The sequence below is a fragment of the Mya arenaria genome, chromosome 5 (assembly GCF_026914265.1).
Source record: "Mya arenaria isolate MELC-2E11 chromosome 5, ASM2691426v1".
Classification (NCBI taxonomy): Eukaryota; Metazoa; Mollusca; class Bivalvia; order Myida; family Myidae; genus Mya; species Mya arenaria.
Genome location: NC_069126.1, coordinates 76334927 through 76350632, shown reverse-complemented (window position 1 = coordinate 76350632; position 15706 = coordinate 76334927). Strand labels below are relative to the sequence as shown.

The 15706-nt window shown below is 35.9% G+C and overlaps 1 protein-coding gene across 2 annotated transcripts in view; it reads right to left on the bottom strand.

Annotated features, from left to right (window-relative positions):
* Positions 1-15706, bottom strand: part of LOC128233552 (transcription factor CP2-like) — a 79793-nt gene that overhangs the window by 16173 nt on the left and 47914 nt on the right. For both annotated transcript variants that reach the window (XM_052947274.1, XM_052947273.1), the window contains exons 10-15: positions 8115-8183; positions 7331-7372; positions 2274-2371; positions 1906-1989; positions 1628-1687; positions 870-945 (exon numbers count right to left, since the gene is read on the bottom strand). In XM_052947274.1, the coding sequence (XP_052803234.1) occupies positions 870-945; positions 1628-1687; positions 1906-1989; positions 2274-2371; positions 7331-7372; positions 8115-8183 (429 nt within the window). The remainder of the gene's footprint in view (positions 1-869; positions 946-1627; positions 1688-1905; positions 1990-2273; positions 2372-7330; positions 7373-8114; positions 8184-15706) is intronic.

The window sequence follows — 15706 nt, the reverse complement described above, 5'->3', positions numbered from 1 at the left end:
TGACCATTGATTACTACGGATAAATTAATAAGTGGTAAAAAGCAAACATGAAGAAAAAAGGCAGGTTAAACAAACCTGTAAATAAAACGTAAAAATGATAATTTTCTATGTATTCGGAGAGCGAAAAAAATAATTAATTTATGGTGTCCGAACTCTTGTGAATTACGGTATTCAATATTATTTTGAATAATAAATTGAATTAAACAATAATCAAACTTATATATAAAAAAGCAAAGTTGGGCACTGTCAAAATATTTTTTGCATAACATAGCTTTTCATTCTCGACAGTATGGTTTTAAAGATAACCATCGCCATTTTCACGAATTTTTTTTTATTTTTCACTGTCAACAAACATGGTGGCTGAAAATGCCGGACGATTTTGACATTTTTTCTATGCGTCTTTTAACCAAAAACATAGATTAAAAGTTTTTTTTCTCGGATTTTTCACAGTTTTTTTCCCCTGCGTCTAATACCCCCTATCGTCTTATACCCAGTCATTTACGGTAAATGCCAGACTTCATTGATGTCAAGAGTTATGCAAGCAGATGAAAACCAGACATCAACAATAACAAGAGTTACACAAGCAGATGAATGCCAGATGTCATTAATATATAACAGTGATGAGGTATTGTCATGGCCTTAGTTTCATTGTAGTCATAACTTCAGCACTTGTGTTACTGTTGTCATTAATGATGTCTGTCATTAATAACAAAAGTTATGCATGGAAATTCATGACAGACGTCCAATGATCTGCCTTCTTTCTCATTTTACCAAAAGGCATAACTTGACAAGAACTTCTTCATAAACAGATGAGCCAAAAACTGTAATGTAAGTTGACCTACCACATCAAATGAATTTATAGAACCTACCACATCGATAGCCGAGCCATACTCAGAATGGAAGGGAGATGGGGGTTCCGATTTCTGTCGCTCGACTGGGGATGGGCTGGAATACAATCATCGTACAATATGAAAACAGAGTGCTTTTTTTAGCTTAATTTGAATTTTTTACATTAATTGAAGTTTCTTATATTCATTTAAATATACCAAACTGAAAGTCTTTAGTTTTAAAGCAACACTGTTTTCCTCAGTGTGTTTGTTTATATTTACGAACAAAGATGCATAAGGCCTCTTGAACGCTTCTTTATAACATTCGACTAATAGCATGACATGTCAATGTGAAGATAGCTTTGCTCAAAAGTATGTTCAACGAACCTGCAGAACATTAACGCAAACATTTTAATGTTGATAAGTTTTGCTGCAATGTTGACAAATTCGGCCACAATTATAAATACTTTTAAATGTTCCATAAACCTTATGAAAATATCTGTCTATGCAGTGTAGTGGATAAATTCCCTGAATGCAGACTGAGAGGACCTGGGTTTGACTCCTGCTGCCCAACAAATGCTTTATTTATTACATTCTTGTCTTGTTTATCTCTTCTTTATAAAAGGATTTCATGTTATAACTTTATACATCAATTTTTTTTTTCAAAATGTTCATAAACATTTTACTTATTTTTACTATATCACAACACATGCAAGTGCGCCTTTAAAGAAATATACCAGAATTATCAATGTCCAATGTACACCTATGTGATCAAAATGTTTGTCAATGAAAAGACTCACGTAAGTCTGTGTTTTGCTTGATTCTCAAGATTTGGTCTGCTGCAGCTTCCCGGGGGTGAACTGTGGAATGGAAAATTGTAATGTTCATGGTTGCCATAGCAAAAGGGTACCTTGACTGTTACCATGGACTAAGTTGTTGCTTTGGCAACAGAGAACCACTTCAGCTGTTCTAGCATAATGTGATTGCACATGTAACAGACTAGTAGTAGGCTATGGGGCCATTTTATCAACAAATTAATCATATGTATTTTGGGTCTGAGAGGGTCTGTGTTTCCCACCTTCCCTGCCCCTGCCATCGCCACTGATCCAGTCCCCCGTTACTGCTGCTGCTACTAGGAGGCTTGTACTTCTGACTGGGCGTACTGAAAACAATGGCTAATTATTAACTTAATGGAAGAAGTTGGACAAATACATTCAATTTATTTATACAAACAAGATGAAAAGCTTCGTTCAGTTTATTCTATGTGAGCGTAATATCTTTTTTTCTTTCTAATACAATACTTTTGCTAGAGCTTTTGTTTCATATGAAAGGTTATAACGCAACCTATATGCACATTATATACTTTAGTATTGTTCTAGGGGATAGAAGATGAGGTTACAAAGGTACTATAAAAAGGGTGCAAGTTTTGGAATAACGAGGCCTTACCTTTGATCTTTGAATGCCTGTGCAAGACTGCCAAACGAGCCGCTAGCTGTCATGCCATTTCTCTCACACACTGACTGGACAACCTGGTCAATGGGGATCTGTAAGACAAGGGATATAACTGTGAGAAGCAATTCTGGGTGAAAGACCACTAAATAAATTTCCTCTTTAAGTGAATTTGTCTGATTTGAATGCGAAACAACACTGATTTGTAGCATTTTACAACCTCCAACACCATTTATGGGATGAAAGTTCCACTTGTGAACTAAACATTCAACAACATTAAAGAAAAAGTTACATTTCTTATGAATCCAGCAAGTTCAGCAGAACAAACCATTCAGCTACAAAAGATACTACGATGGAAAGTAGTCTAAGGTCTGATATGGTATAACCTTGCTTGGAATCACTGTCACCACTCATGTGTTAAAACACATTTAACAGAGTAGTCACTTCTGTATTGATGTAATTTGCCCTCTTCCACATACTCATTGGATAACCATTTTAAAGAAGAATGGAAAGACAAGGTTGAAAATGTAGGTACAAAAAGTTTAGGGCAAACTATATACAAACAGTTAATGGCAAATTATAATTTCCTTCCACTTTCATTTATTGGTGTCAATCTTTGACAAACAAGAGCTGTCACAGTATGGGACAAATGCCTCCGAATGTGACAATGACCTATGAACAAGGTCAGTACATGAAAAGTTAAAGATCAAACAAATACATATGGCAAGTTATTTTAAATTGCCTCTGAACATAAAAATATACCACCCATACTTGACAACCTACATTCTTATGTCCTTATATTCAACATTCCATTGTGAATAAACACTAAGTGCATCTTTCACCTTAGAAGTAGGGACATGGGTGTTGCATGTGACACGTCGTCTTGGTCTGTCAAACACATGTGGCAAGTTATTTTCAAATCTGTCCATACAAGAAAAAGTTACAGCCCGGACATAACAACCAATACTCTGAATCCTTATATGCAACACTCCATTATGAATAAACACCTAAGTGTAACCTTGACCTTAGAGGTAGGGACACGGTTCTTGCACGCGACACGTCGTCTTGGTATGTCGAACACATGTGGCAAGTTATTTTAAATTTTGTCCATACAAGGGAAAGTAACAGCCCGGACACGACAACCTATACTCTATGTCCTTATATGCAGAACTCCATTGTGAATAAACACCTAAGTGTGACCTTGACCTTAGAGGTAGGGACACGGTTCCTGCAGGTGACACGTCGTCTTGGTATGCCGAACACATGTGGCAAGTTTTTTTTAAATCTGTCCATACAAGGGAAAATTACAGTCCGGACACGACAACCTATACTCTATGTCCTTATATGCAGCATGCCATTGTGAATAAACACCTAAGTGTGACCTTGACCTTAGAGGTAGGGACATGGGTCTTGCACGCGACATGTCGTCTTGGTATGCCAAACACATGTGGCAAGTTATTTTAAAATCTGTCCATACAAGGGAAAGTTACAGCCCGGACACGACAACCTATACTCTATGTCCTTATATGCAGCATTCCATTGTGAATAAACACCTAAGTGTGACCTTGACCTAAGAGGTAGGGACATGGTTCTTGCACACGACACGTCGTCTTGGTATGCCGAACACATGTGGCAAGTTATTTTAAAATCAGTCCATACAAGGGAAAGTTACAGCCCGGACACGAAAACCTATACTCTATGTCCTTATATGCAGCATTCCATTGTGAATAAACACCTAAGTGTGACCTTGACCTAAGAGGTAGGGACACGGTTCTTGCTCGCGATACTTCATCTTGGTATGCCGAACACATGTGGCAAGTTATTTCAAATCTGTCCATACAAGGGAAAGTTACAGCCCGGACACGACAACCTATACTCTATGTCCTTATATGCAGCATTCCATTGTGAATAAACACCTAAGTGTGACCTTGACCTTAGAGGTAGGGACACGGGTCTTGCACGCAACACGTCGTCTTGGTATGCCGAACACATGTGGCAAGTTATTTTAAAATCTGTCCATACAAGGGAAAGTTACAGCCCGGACACGAGTTATTGAGCAAGACACACGGACGGATGGACGGTGCGATTTTAATATGCCCACCTTCGGGGGAAAAAAAACAAGGGCTCTTCAAAATCATATCGAGTTTTTTGAACCAGTAGCTGTTCCATAGCAGATTTAATTTAGAAGATGAATAGATATAAAAAGTCTATCAACAATGCTCTTTTCAAATGTACTAAGTATAGACCTGTTAGAATTTATGAAGTAATTTCTTCATGAATAAGTGACCTCATAAGGAAGCAGAGCCAAAATGATAATTGATTGGTCAATATTTGATCCAAAAATTACTTCTTACCAATCAAATATTTAAAATATATATAAGCTAGCCTAAAGATGACGTGTGGACAGCTTATATCTTTTTATACAATTGGCTTCAGTTTTTATCAGGGTTGGCCTTCTCTATGGCTACAGGTTGGTCAGATCAAGTTACAATATATTGTTTTCCAATTCCATTATTGTAATTGTATATTTATTCATATTGCATTTTCAAATACACACAGGGCACTTGTCAATTTTTAAAGTTAAAGGTATACAACAAAAAGTATCAATCATGTGTATAATGTATGGCTGAAAGTTTTTGACCCTCTGGCACTCTGCTTATATATAAAATGAAACTCGTTACTAAATTTTGACATGCCTTTGGGTCAGATTTTTTCGTCCGCATCAGAAACACATGATAGATACTTATATTTAAGCATCAAATATTATTCTGATCATTCAACTTTGAATAAGTTTGGGCTATTAAATGAAAGCAGTCATTGGGCTGATAAGGATTTTGTTAATGTTTAAAACATGAAAAATTTGATCATGTGCTCACATATTTGAATATAAAAAAGTTCAGTTGGAACAGTTTAATATCTCAAATTTTGGTAGAAATTCAGCAGATCACAAGTTTATCCATTAAACTTTCATAGTAGTTACAATTTGATAATTAACAAAGATGATGTTAACAATGTTGTTAACAAAGAAAGTTCTGAACAATGATTGATAAATTGTAATACAGGCCTTTTTCTAAAGTACCCATGACTATCTAACCCATTCCCCTAGCAAAATATACGGTAAGATATTTTTCTGAATCTGAAGACAAAAATACCAATAAAAAGAAATGTTTTTTTTTTTGTTTGAATGTATAATTTACCTCTAATGGTTCATTCATATCCTTATGAGTATTGTGATTAATTTTTTTTAGATTATTGCAGGGCTTTTTCTGCCCATTTTGGGAAAAATACCCTAGACATTTTTGTTTTCAGTCACATTCAGTAATCCCTATGCAATATTATTAACTGTCATGATTTATTGCAATAGATATTTACACTCGCACGAATTGATATTTCAGCCATATTGATATTTCAGCCATATTGATATTTCAAGCCATATTGATATTTCAGCCATATTGATATTTCAGCCATTTTGATATTTCAGCCATATTGATACTTTGAAAGGGAGAAGAACTTAATATTTTAATTATTTCCTCACTTGCAGGAGACAGAAAAGCTTGTGATCTTGACTAAATTTTCACACTTTTTTATATAAAGCAATTATTTTTCCCATATGGCATTTTTTTCCGAAATTGTCTAGGGTCTTTTTTTCCCCAAATGGGCAGAAAAGGGCCTGTAATAATTACGTTACCAAGCTTTGTGGAATACTAATGCATGATGTAAAGCAATGGAGAACAGGTTGAATAAATCATATTATCCTCCCAATACCAAACAAGAGGGCCAAGATGGCACTATATCACTCATCTGAATAAACTGAAAAAAGGTGCTCTGGACTATACTATTATAAATGGGCAATAACTCTCAGATGACAACAAAGCTTTGGCTAGCCTGAAAACCTGTATGCCAAAAGTGAAACTAGACTATGTCAAATATTTTAAACAGGCATATAAAAACATGAAAAATATGCATTTGTTTAAAAAGTTACAAAGGGCCATGACTCTTACAATATTTAAGTTGGAGTAACTTAATTTGTCACAAACCAGATGACCCATATTCGAATTTGAGCTAGAAATCAACAAAAACACATTTCTGACAAATTTCCAGGATACTTGGGCTGAAAATGTTACCTCTAGGGTGTTAACAAGGTTTTTCCAAATTTGGGCCCCAGATGACCCATATTCGAACTTGAGCTAGAAATTAACAAAACAACCTTCATGACAAATTTCCAGGATACTTGGGCTGAAAATGTTACCTCTAGGGTGTTAACAAGGTTTTTCCAAATTTGGGCTCTGTGACCTAGTTTTTGACACCAGATGACCCATATTCGAACTTGAGCTAGAAATCAACAAAACAACCTTCATGACAAATTTCCAGGATATTTGGGCTGAAAATGTTAACTGTAGAATGTTAACAAAGTTTTTCCATATTTGGGCTCTGTGACCTACTTTTTGACCCCGGATGACCCATATTCGAACTTGAGCTAAAATCATCGAAAAAACCTTTCTGACAATTTCCAGGATATTTGGGCTGAAAGTGTGACCTCTAGAGTGTTAGCATGGTTTTTCCATAATTTGAGCTCTGTGACCTAGTTTTTGACCCCAGATGACCAATATTTGAACTTGAGCTAGAAATCAACGAAAAAACCTTTCTGACAAATTTCCAGGATATTTGGGATGAAAATGCTACCACTAGAGCGTTTCCATATTTGGGCTCTGTGACCTAGTTTTTGACCCCAGATGACCCATATTGGAACTTGAGCTAGAAATCATCGAAACAACCTTTCTGACAAATTTCCAGGATATTTGGGCTGAAAATGTTACCTCTAGAGTGTTAACAAGGTGACCCATATTCAAACTCGTCCGAGTAATTACTGGGACAAACATCCTGACCAAGTTTCGTGACAATTGAGGCAAAAATGTGACCACTAGAGTGTTAACAAACTAAGTGTGAACAGACGACGGACATTCATCGATCCTAATAGCTCACCCTCAGCCTACGGCTAAGGTGAGCTAAAAATATTAAGTCCTAAAAACTAAGTATGATATACATGTACATACCTCAGTAAGAACAGTGCATTCATAGGACGGCTGATACTTGTCCTGAAAATACAAAATTCTCTTTGCATCTATCTCTGAATAATGTCAACTCTCTCTTCCGCATGTTATAGACATGATCGGTGTGCGCCGGCTTGTTAGTGATTCAAGTGTTAAGTAAAACATTTATGAAGTGGATCAATAAAAGTATGTATACAAGACTTATTCTTACTTTTTTTCTTCATATACTTAACAATACAATTACTTGATTAATCATAATCAAACAGTAAATACTAAATAGACAGATTCATATGGTAATTGCACCCCAGTTATCAATTGGTTGGCTTCTTAGCATATGAATACATGTAACCAAAAACATTCAGTGTGTCTATACCTAACTTGTCCTGTAAACATGGGTATTTCAGATTTGTCATGGTAATTGTGCCAAAGGGATTGAAAACCCCAATATAAACAAGACATTTTGGGGATATGTTTTGCATGCATTCAATACAATTAATGAGAGAGAAACAGCGTTATGCAAGTCTTGTCTATTGCTGTTTTTTTCATTTGAATGAAAGGGTCTAAACAGGTGAACCAAATTTCATTGAATATATTGGTCAGTTTTTGAGATACTGTATGGCTACTGTCAAATGTTTTGCACGCCAATATTGGCGATACCGACAACGACAAATAGGCTTTGACGAAACTTTGTCGTTTTTTAAACAGACCAGCTAAAGGGTTTGACAATACTTGGACAGTTTTTAAACATACCAGATAATAATAAAACTGACAGTACTTAATTTCTTACTTTATCTGAGCCGGTCCTTTTCTCCATCTTCTCCCTGTCCGTCTTGTGTTTGCGGTCCGCCCCCTTGGGCTGAAACATCAGATACAAACCAGTCACCCTAAGTATCAGTTCCTTCACCCATAGGGAATAACATTTTCCCTCCGACAATGTTGTTATCCTCCATTTTACACAAATGTTCAACTTAGCCACAATCCAATAAAGTGGCATTTTGCAAATATATTTCAATCTCAAAAGTCTTGCCCCACAGGCATATTCCAGACCTGTTTAGCATTATAGTCAGAGATTGCAAAAAAAATCAACAAAATAGACATCAACAAAATAGACATCACTTTTGTTCAATTTAACACATATACCTGGACGCCAACATCCTGAAGATATCTTCTGTATCTGTCATATTTATTACTATTATGTAAAAACTCTTTCAAAGTTTCCTATTCAGTTAAACTGTTTTACTCCTAGAACAATGTTCATAAACTTTTTAAATACTGAATAATTAATTTAATAAGTTCCACACTATTAATGCATCTCTCATCATCATTTCATTATAAACATCCCATTATACCAACTTGACATCACTATTTCTATATATTGGCATAATTATTTGTAACCCTCCTGTGAAAACAAGTCAGTCGACTGAAGCTATGAAATATCACTATCAGCTGATCCAGTTTACACCAGATTGGTCCAAATAAAGTTGCTTTTCTCGCAGTAAACAGCAAAAGTACACATAGGAGGCAGTGTCGGTCAGAGATGGTATAAGAAAGGTTTAGGGATATAATTATTTATTAATTGGCACATATCTGCATAATGTGTTAATTTTGAACAAGCAGTTCACCAGATCCAATTGTTATAATTAAATAGCTATATGTAAACATGCCTTCCACACAGTAGACTTTCAAATTAATAAGATGAAGCCTACTTGTAAAGACATTTAGAAAGACATCAGATTATGAAGAAAGAACCACATTTCTTTGTAACTTAATAATCAACAACCATGTCCTCAAAAAAGTGCAACAAGCTTAAATATGTCTTAATTAATTTTGACAAATTAGTTACTTAAACTTGATTTTACATAATGACAAATAGTTTATCATGGAAACCAAATTCATAAATTTCCTTCTAAAGTCTCAGACACTTTAAATTGAGAATATTAAACAAATTACACAAAAAACATTATTAGCTATTAGCTAATAAGAGTTATTAGCTTAACCATGTTATAAGGGACTCCAGATTTTTTGAGAAATTGGGGCAAGATCAAAAAGCTTACTATACAGACTAAGTCCATCTTTTATAACACATATAAGGCATTTTTTTTAATTATATGTTTTACGAATGGCCAGAGATGTAAAGTGTCAGGAGGAGAAAATAAAAAAATAAAAAAATACATTTCTGGAATTTTATTTTTTGGTCGGGGAAAAAAACAGAAAAGCAAAAGCTATGATGTGTCTTTTATGATTTTCTATTTGAATGTCAAGTCATTATATATGTAAGTGTGTGCACATTTGCTTTTGTTTTATCTGACAAGTTCACTTCACATTTTGATTAATCACTATTTATAATTTGTAAATGCATGTTATAATAGACAAGTGACATAAAAAATCAATTATTTTTGGTAAATTTATTTGCCATTAAGAATTTAAGGAATCGCCCATCACTCCACTACGTTGTCTTGGCTGCAAATTGTAAAATACCAATTCACCAATCATGTCATTGTTACAGTTAGCAAAAGAGCTTTTTATCTGTTTATTCCCTTCTATACAGCAATATTTATCCGCCAAGAACTAGCGAACCAGGAACTAATGGGGGCATCCTTTTTATCAATGATGATGCAAATCCGGGTGAGCTAAAACCCGGTACCAGGTATCGATATCGAGAAAAGCCGTTATCACAGTTTATGATACCAGATTATGTTGATACCGTGTTATTTAAAGTATGCATTGGTTGTCAATAAGCAATTAATAACGGACCGTGGATACTTGGATTTATCATCTGATAATAACCCCGATATCAAACAAAATCCGGTATCGGAAAGTGATACCGGATACCGGGGGTTACCAGGTACCGGATACCAGGTTTTTAGCACCAGCCTGCAAATCCGATAAATGTTTTTCATTGGCTTAAACTTTTTCAGAGATGTTTACACCAATATTTTACAACAATCGCGATGTCCTCTGCTTTTAATGATTTGCCGCGATAAAGTTTCATCGGCGGAAATAAAACAAAAAACGAAATCACAATTTTATTTTTATTTTAACAAGAGCTGTCACAGAGACAGCGCGCTCGACTATTCCGCCGCTTTTCAGTGTAAGGATTGAACAGTTTTGGCGAAACATGCATGGATCACTGTTAGATTGGATTTCAATGCAATACATGACGTGCGGAGATATATATTAACATAAATGTGGTTACATGCAAAATTTTAACCAGAATTTTTAAGTGTAATAATAAAGGGCCATTATTTGCAAAACACAGTTATCTAACTTGGTTATTCAATTAGGTTGGGTGGTTGAATACCATTGTATAAAGTCTCAATGCAATACATCAAGTAGTTGCTGAGATATTATCCTATGTGTGCTAACATGCAAGACCTTAACCAGAATTTCTAAGTCGCATAATAAAGGGGCAAAAATTATATAATATGAAAGATAGAGTTATCTTACTTGATTAAATAAGAAGGTTAAATGGTTGAGAGCCTGTGTGTAAAGTTTCAATGCAATACATGATGTATTCGCTGAGGTATGGACTTATAAGTGGTTACATGCAAAACCTTAACCAGAATTTCTATGTCAAATAAAAAAGGGGCCATTATTTGAATTTAATGCAAACTAGAGTTATCTTACTTGGTTTTTTAAGTAGATTGGATGGTTGAGTACCATTTTATAAAGTCTCAATGCAATACATCCAGTAGTTGCTGAGATATAAAACTATGTGTGCTTACATGCAAAACCTTAACCAGAATTTCTGAGTCGAATAATAAAGGGCAATTATTTGCATTAAATGCAAACTAGAGTTATCTAACTTGGTTAATTAAGTAGGTTGGATGGTTGAGTACCATTGTATCAAGTCTCAATGCAATACCTCAAGTAGTTGCTGAGATATTAACCTATGTGTGCTTGCACGCAAAACCTTAACCAGAATTTCTAAGTCAAATAATAAAGGCCCATTATTGGCATTAAATGCAAAGTAGAGTTATCAAACTTGGTTAATTAAGTAGGTTGGATGGTTGAGTACCATTGTATAAAGTCTCAATGCAATACCTTAAGTAGTTGTTGAGATATTAACCTATGTGTGCTTGCACGCAATACCTTAACCAAGGGGTGACGCCGACGCTCAGCTGAGTAGTATAGCTCTCCTTATTCTTCGAATAGTCGAGCAAAAAATGAGTTTTTTTGAGCGGCGGTGTTTGTAAAACATAGAATAAAAAAAAGAAGGCCTAGTGTTGAAGATATGAAGGTACAGTATGTGCCTTTAATCTGTCTTTACAGGTACATTTAATCAATATTACATGCTAGAAGACATTTTACTATGGTTTCTATCACATTCATTGGATCTGATGAACTGTGACTTGTTAATTTACACCATTAACATTTAAAGGACATCTCAAAAAGTGTTTAATATTTTAAATACCGTTTCCATGCATACATGTTCAGGCTTGTTACAGATTTAATTATAGTTTTAATCATGTTTCATCAAAACAGAAGAAATATTTAATTATCTTGAGCATTTTTTTTTCAAGGCAGAAGGGTGCACATTATGGTCTCCATGAGGGCAGATGGGTGGTTCCCAAAAAGGAGACGGTGCAGCACTCACCCATATCCCTCTAGCTAAAACCCTAGGTTTGTGCATATTCAAAGCAAATGCAAGTATGTGCCTATTCATCTAGTTTTAATACCTGAACATTTCAGGTTTATTCTTGACAAGTGTTGAACATTGTTGTGGATACCTCCTTGTTATCTATATCCAATGTAATTACATCCCAAGCAAGCAATGACCAGATATGACTGGTACTGAAACATGGTGTCAATTAGTTCACAAAAAATATCATCAAGATCTTCCTTATTGTATGTCTTCTTTTCATTGACAGAATGCTGACATTTATCAGACTATTCCACAACGCATTCCTTCATGAAGATTTAAGTGTTTCTGCATGCCTGTTCCACAGATATTATTGTACATGTACCTTGAAAGCCTTCTCTTTTTCCTCATTAATATCTTAATATCTTACAATTCAAAATTATGTCAACTCATTCATACTTTTAACACTTCCATACAAAGATGTTGGTCACTTTGATTGGACAGTTAAGGCCACATCAAATTATTATTTTGTTCCTGAGATTATTGCCAAAAAGATAAATTGGAGCAAGGGAGCCAAAAAAATAAACAAAATACAATTTTATCATTCTTCATAACACCCGAAGCGAGTGAATTTTTAATCAATATCAATCAGAAAGGTTATTTAATAAAACTGCCATTTAAGCACAATCTTGAACATTATCTGTATTGGACAATGGACAAATAATCCAATACATTCTATTTACTCATCTGTTTTGAGTAAGCACAGATACAGATAAACCCAATTTTTAAGATTATTATAACATATTTGAAGTATTACAATCATTCATCATAAAAAACAAGACCTGTTGTAGGTCACAGCTTTGTCTTACAAATGAATACATTAATGATGGAATATGTGCATGTCAAAAGCAATAAAAAAGAGAAACTAACAAGAGGGCCAAATGGCCCTGAATCGCTCACCTGTCATATATTGCACATTCTTCCATTATATACAAATATTGAAAACCTAAGCCTATGAACACGGGGCGTGGCCAATTTTGACCCCAGGGCTAAAGTTTGAACAATCTTAATAGTGGTTAGATAAACGATGCTTCATACCAAATATCTAAGGCCTTCGCCTTTTGGTTTCGGAGAAGAAGATTTTTTAAGTTTTCATCATATACATATATAAGGAAACCCATGACCGCCCGGGTGGGGCCATTTTTTGACCCCAGGGCCAAAGATTGAACAATATTGGTACAAGTCAACTAGATGATATATCATGCCAAATATCTAAGCTCTTGTCACTACTTGATTTTACGTGTGTATCTATATATGTATATTTGTTATTAATTGTTGTATGTGGCTATATTGAAAATTGGTATGTGTACTAAATATGTTATCCAGTTTAAATTAAGACGTTACTTGTCTTTGTGAGTTCGGAGAAGATTTTTTAAGTTTTCACTATAAACATATAGAGAATCATGCCAAATATCTTAGCTCTAGTCCAAGGAAGTTAAGAGGAGAAGATTTTTGAAGTTTTAACTATAAACATATCAAGTATACCCATGACCCCCCGGGGCAGGGCCAATTTTGACCCCAAGGCTATAATTTGAACAATCTTTGTAGAGGTCCACTAGACGATGAATCATGCCAAATATCTAAGCTCTAGTCCAAGTAAGTTCAAAGTAGAAGATTTTTGAAGTTTTCACTATAAACATGTAGAGAAAACCCATGACCCCCGGGGCGGGGCCAATTTTGACCCGAAGGCCATAATTTGAACAATCTTTGTAAAGGTCAACTAGACAATGAATCATGCCAAATATCAAAGCTCTAGTCCAAGTAAGTTCAGAGGAGAAGATTTTTTAAGTTTTCACTATAAACATATAGAGAAAACCCATGACCCCCCGGGGCGGGGCCAATTTTGACCCAAGGGCCATAATTTGAACAAACTTTGTAGAGGTCCACTAGACGATGAATCATGCCAAATATCTAAGCTCTAGGCCAAGTAATTTCAGAGGAGAAGATTTTTTAAGGTTTTCACTATAAACATATAGAGAAAACCCATGACCCCCCGGGGCGGGGCCAATTTTGACCCCAGGGCCATAATTTGAACAAACTTTGTAGAGGTCCACTAGATGATGAATCATGCCAAATATCTAAGCTCTAGTCCAAGTAAGTTCAGAGGAGAAGATTTTTTAAGGTTTTAACTCTAAACATATAGAGAAAACCCATGACCCCCCGGGGCGGGGCCAATTTTGACCCCAGGGCCATAATTTAAACAAACTTTGTAGAGGTCCACTAGACGATGAATCATGCCAAATATCTAAGCTCTAGGCCAAGTAAGTTCAGAGGAGAAGATTTTTTAAGTTTTCACTATAAACATATAGAGAAAACCCATGACCCCCCGGGGCGGGGCCAATTTTGACCCCAGGGCCATAATTTGAACAAACAGAGGTCCACTAGACGATGAATCATGTCAAATATCTAAGCTCTAGGCCAAGTAATTTCAGAGGAGAAGATTTTTTAAGGTTTTCACTATAAACATATAGAGAAAACCCATGACCCCCCGGGGCGGGGCCAATTTTGACCCCAGGGCCATAATTTGAACAAACTTTGTAGAGGTCCACTAGACGATGAATCATGCCAAATATCTAAGCTCTAGTCCAAGTAAGTTCAGAGGAGAAGATTTTTTAAGGTTTTAACTCTAAACATATAGAGAAAACCCATGACCCCCCGGGGCGGGGCCAATTTTGACCCCAGGGCCATAATTTAAACAAACTTTGTAGAGGTCCACTAGACGATGAATCATGCCAAATATCTAAGCTCTAGGCCAAGTAAGTTCAGAGGAGAAGATTTTTTAAGTTTTCACTATAAACATATAGAGAAAACCCATGACCCCCCGGGGCGGGGCCAATTTTGACCCCAGGGCCATAATTTGAACAAACAGAGGTCCACTAGACGATGAATCATGTCAAATATCTAAGCTCTAGGCCAAGTAAGTTCAGAGGAGAAGATTTTTGAAGTTTTCACTATAAACATATAGAGAAAACCCATGACCCCCGGGGCGGGGCCAATTTTGATCCAAGGGCCATAATTTGAACATTCTTTGTAAAGGTCCACTAGACGATGAATCATGCCAAATATCTAAGCTCTAGTCCAAGTAAGTTCAGAGGAGAAGATTTTTTAAGGTTTTAACTCTAAACATATAGAGAAAACCCATGACCCCCCGGGGCGGGGCCAATTTTGACCCCAGGTCCATAATTTAAACAAACTTTGTAGAGGTCCACTAGACGATGAATCATGCCAAATATCTAAGCTCTAGGCCAAGTAAGTTCAGAGGAGAAGATTTTTTAAGTTTTCACTATAAACATATAGAGAAAACCCATGACCCCCCGGGGCGGGGCCAATTTTGACCCCAGGGCCATAATTTGAACAATCTTGGTAGAGGACCATTTGGTGATCCTACCTACCATATATCAACGGCCTAAGCCTTGTGGTTTGGGAGAAGAAGATTTTTAAAGTTTTTCCTTTTGTTTGCCATGGCAACCAGAGTTCTGCATGGAATTGAATTCTTTGAACAACTTTGATAGAAGACCACCCAAGGAACATCCCTATGAAGTTTTATTAATATTGGCCCAGTGGTTAAGGAGGAGATGTCTTTTAAGTAAATTGTTGACGGACGACGCACGCCGCACGACGGACGCCCCGGACAAAAGGCGATCACAAAAGCTCACCATGTCACAAAGTGACAGGTGAGCTAAAAAGTAAACAAGAAACGCCACTATGCATGAAACAAGGTTTTTAATGATTGACAC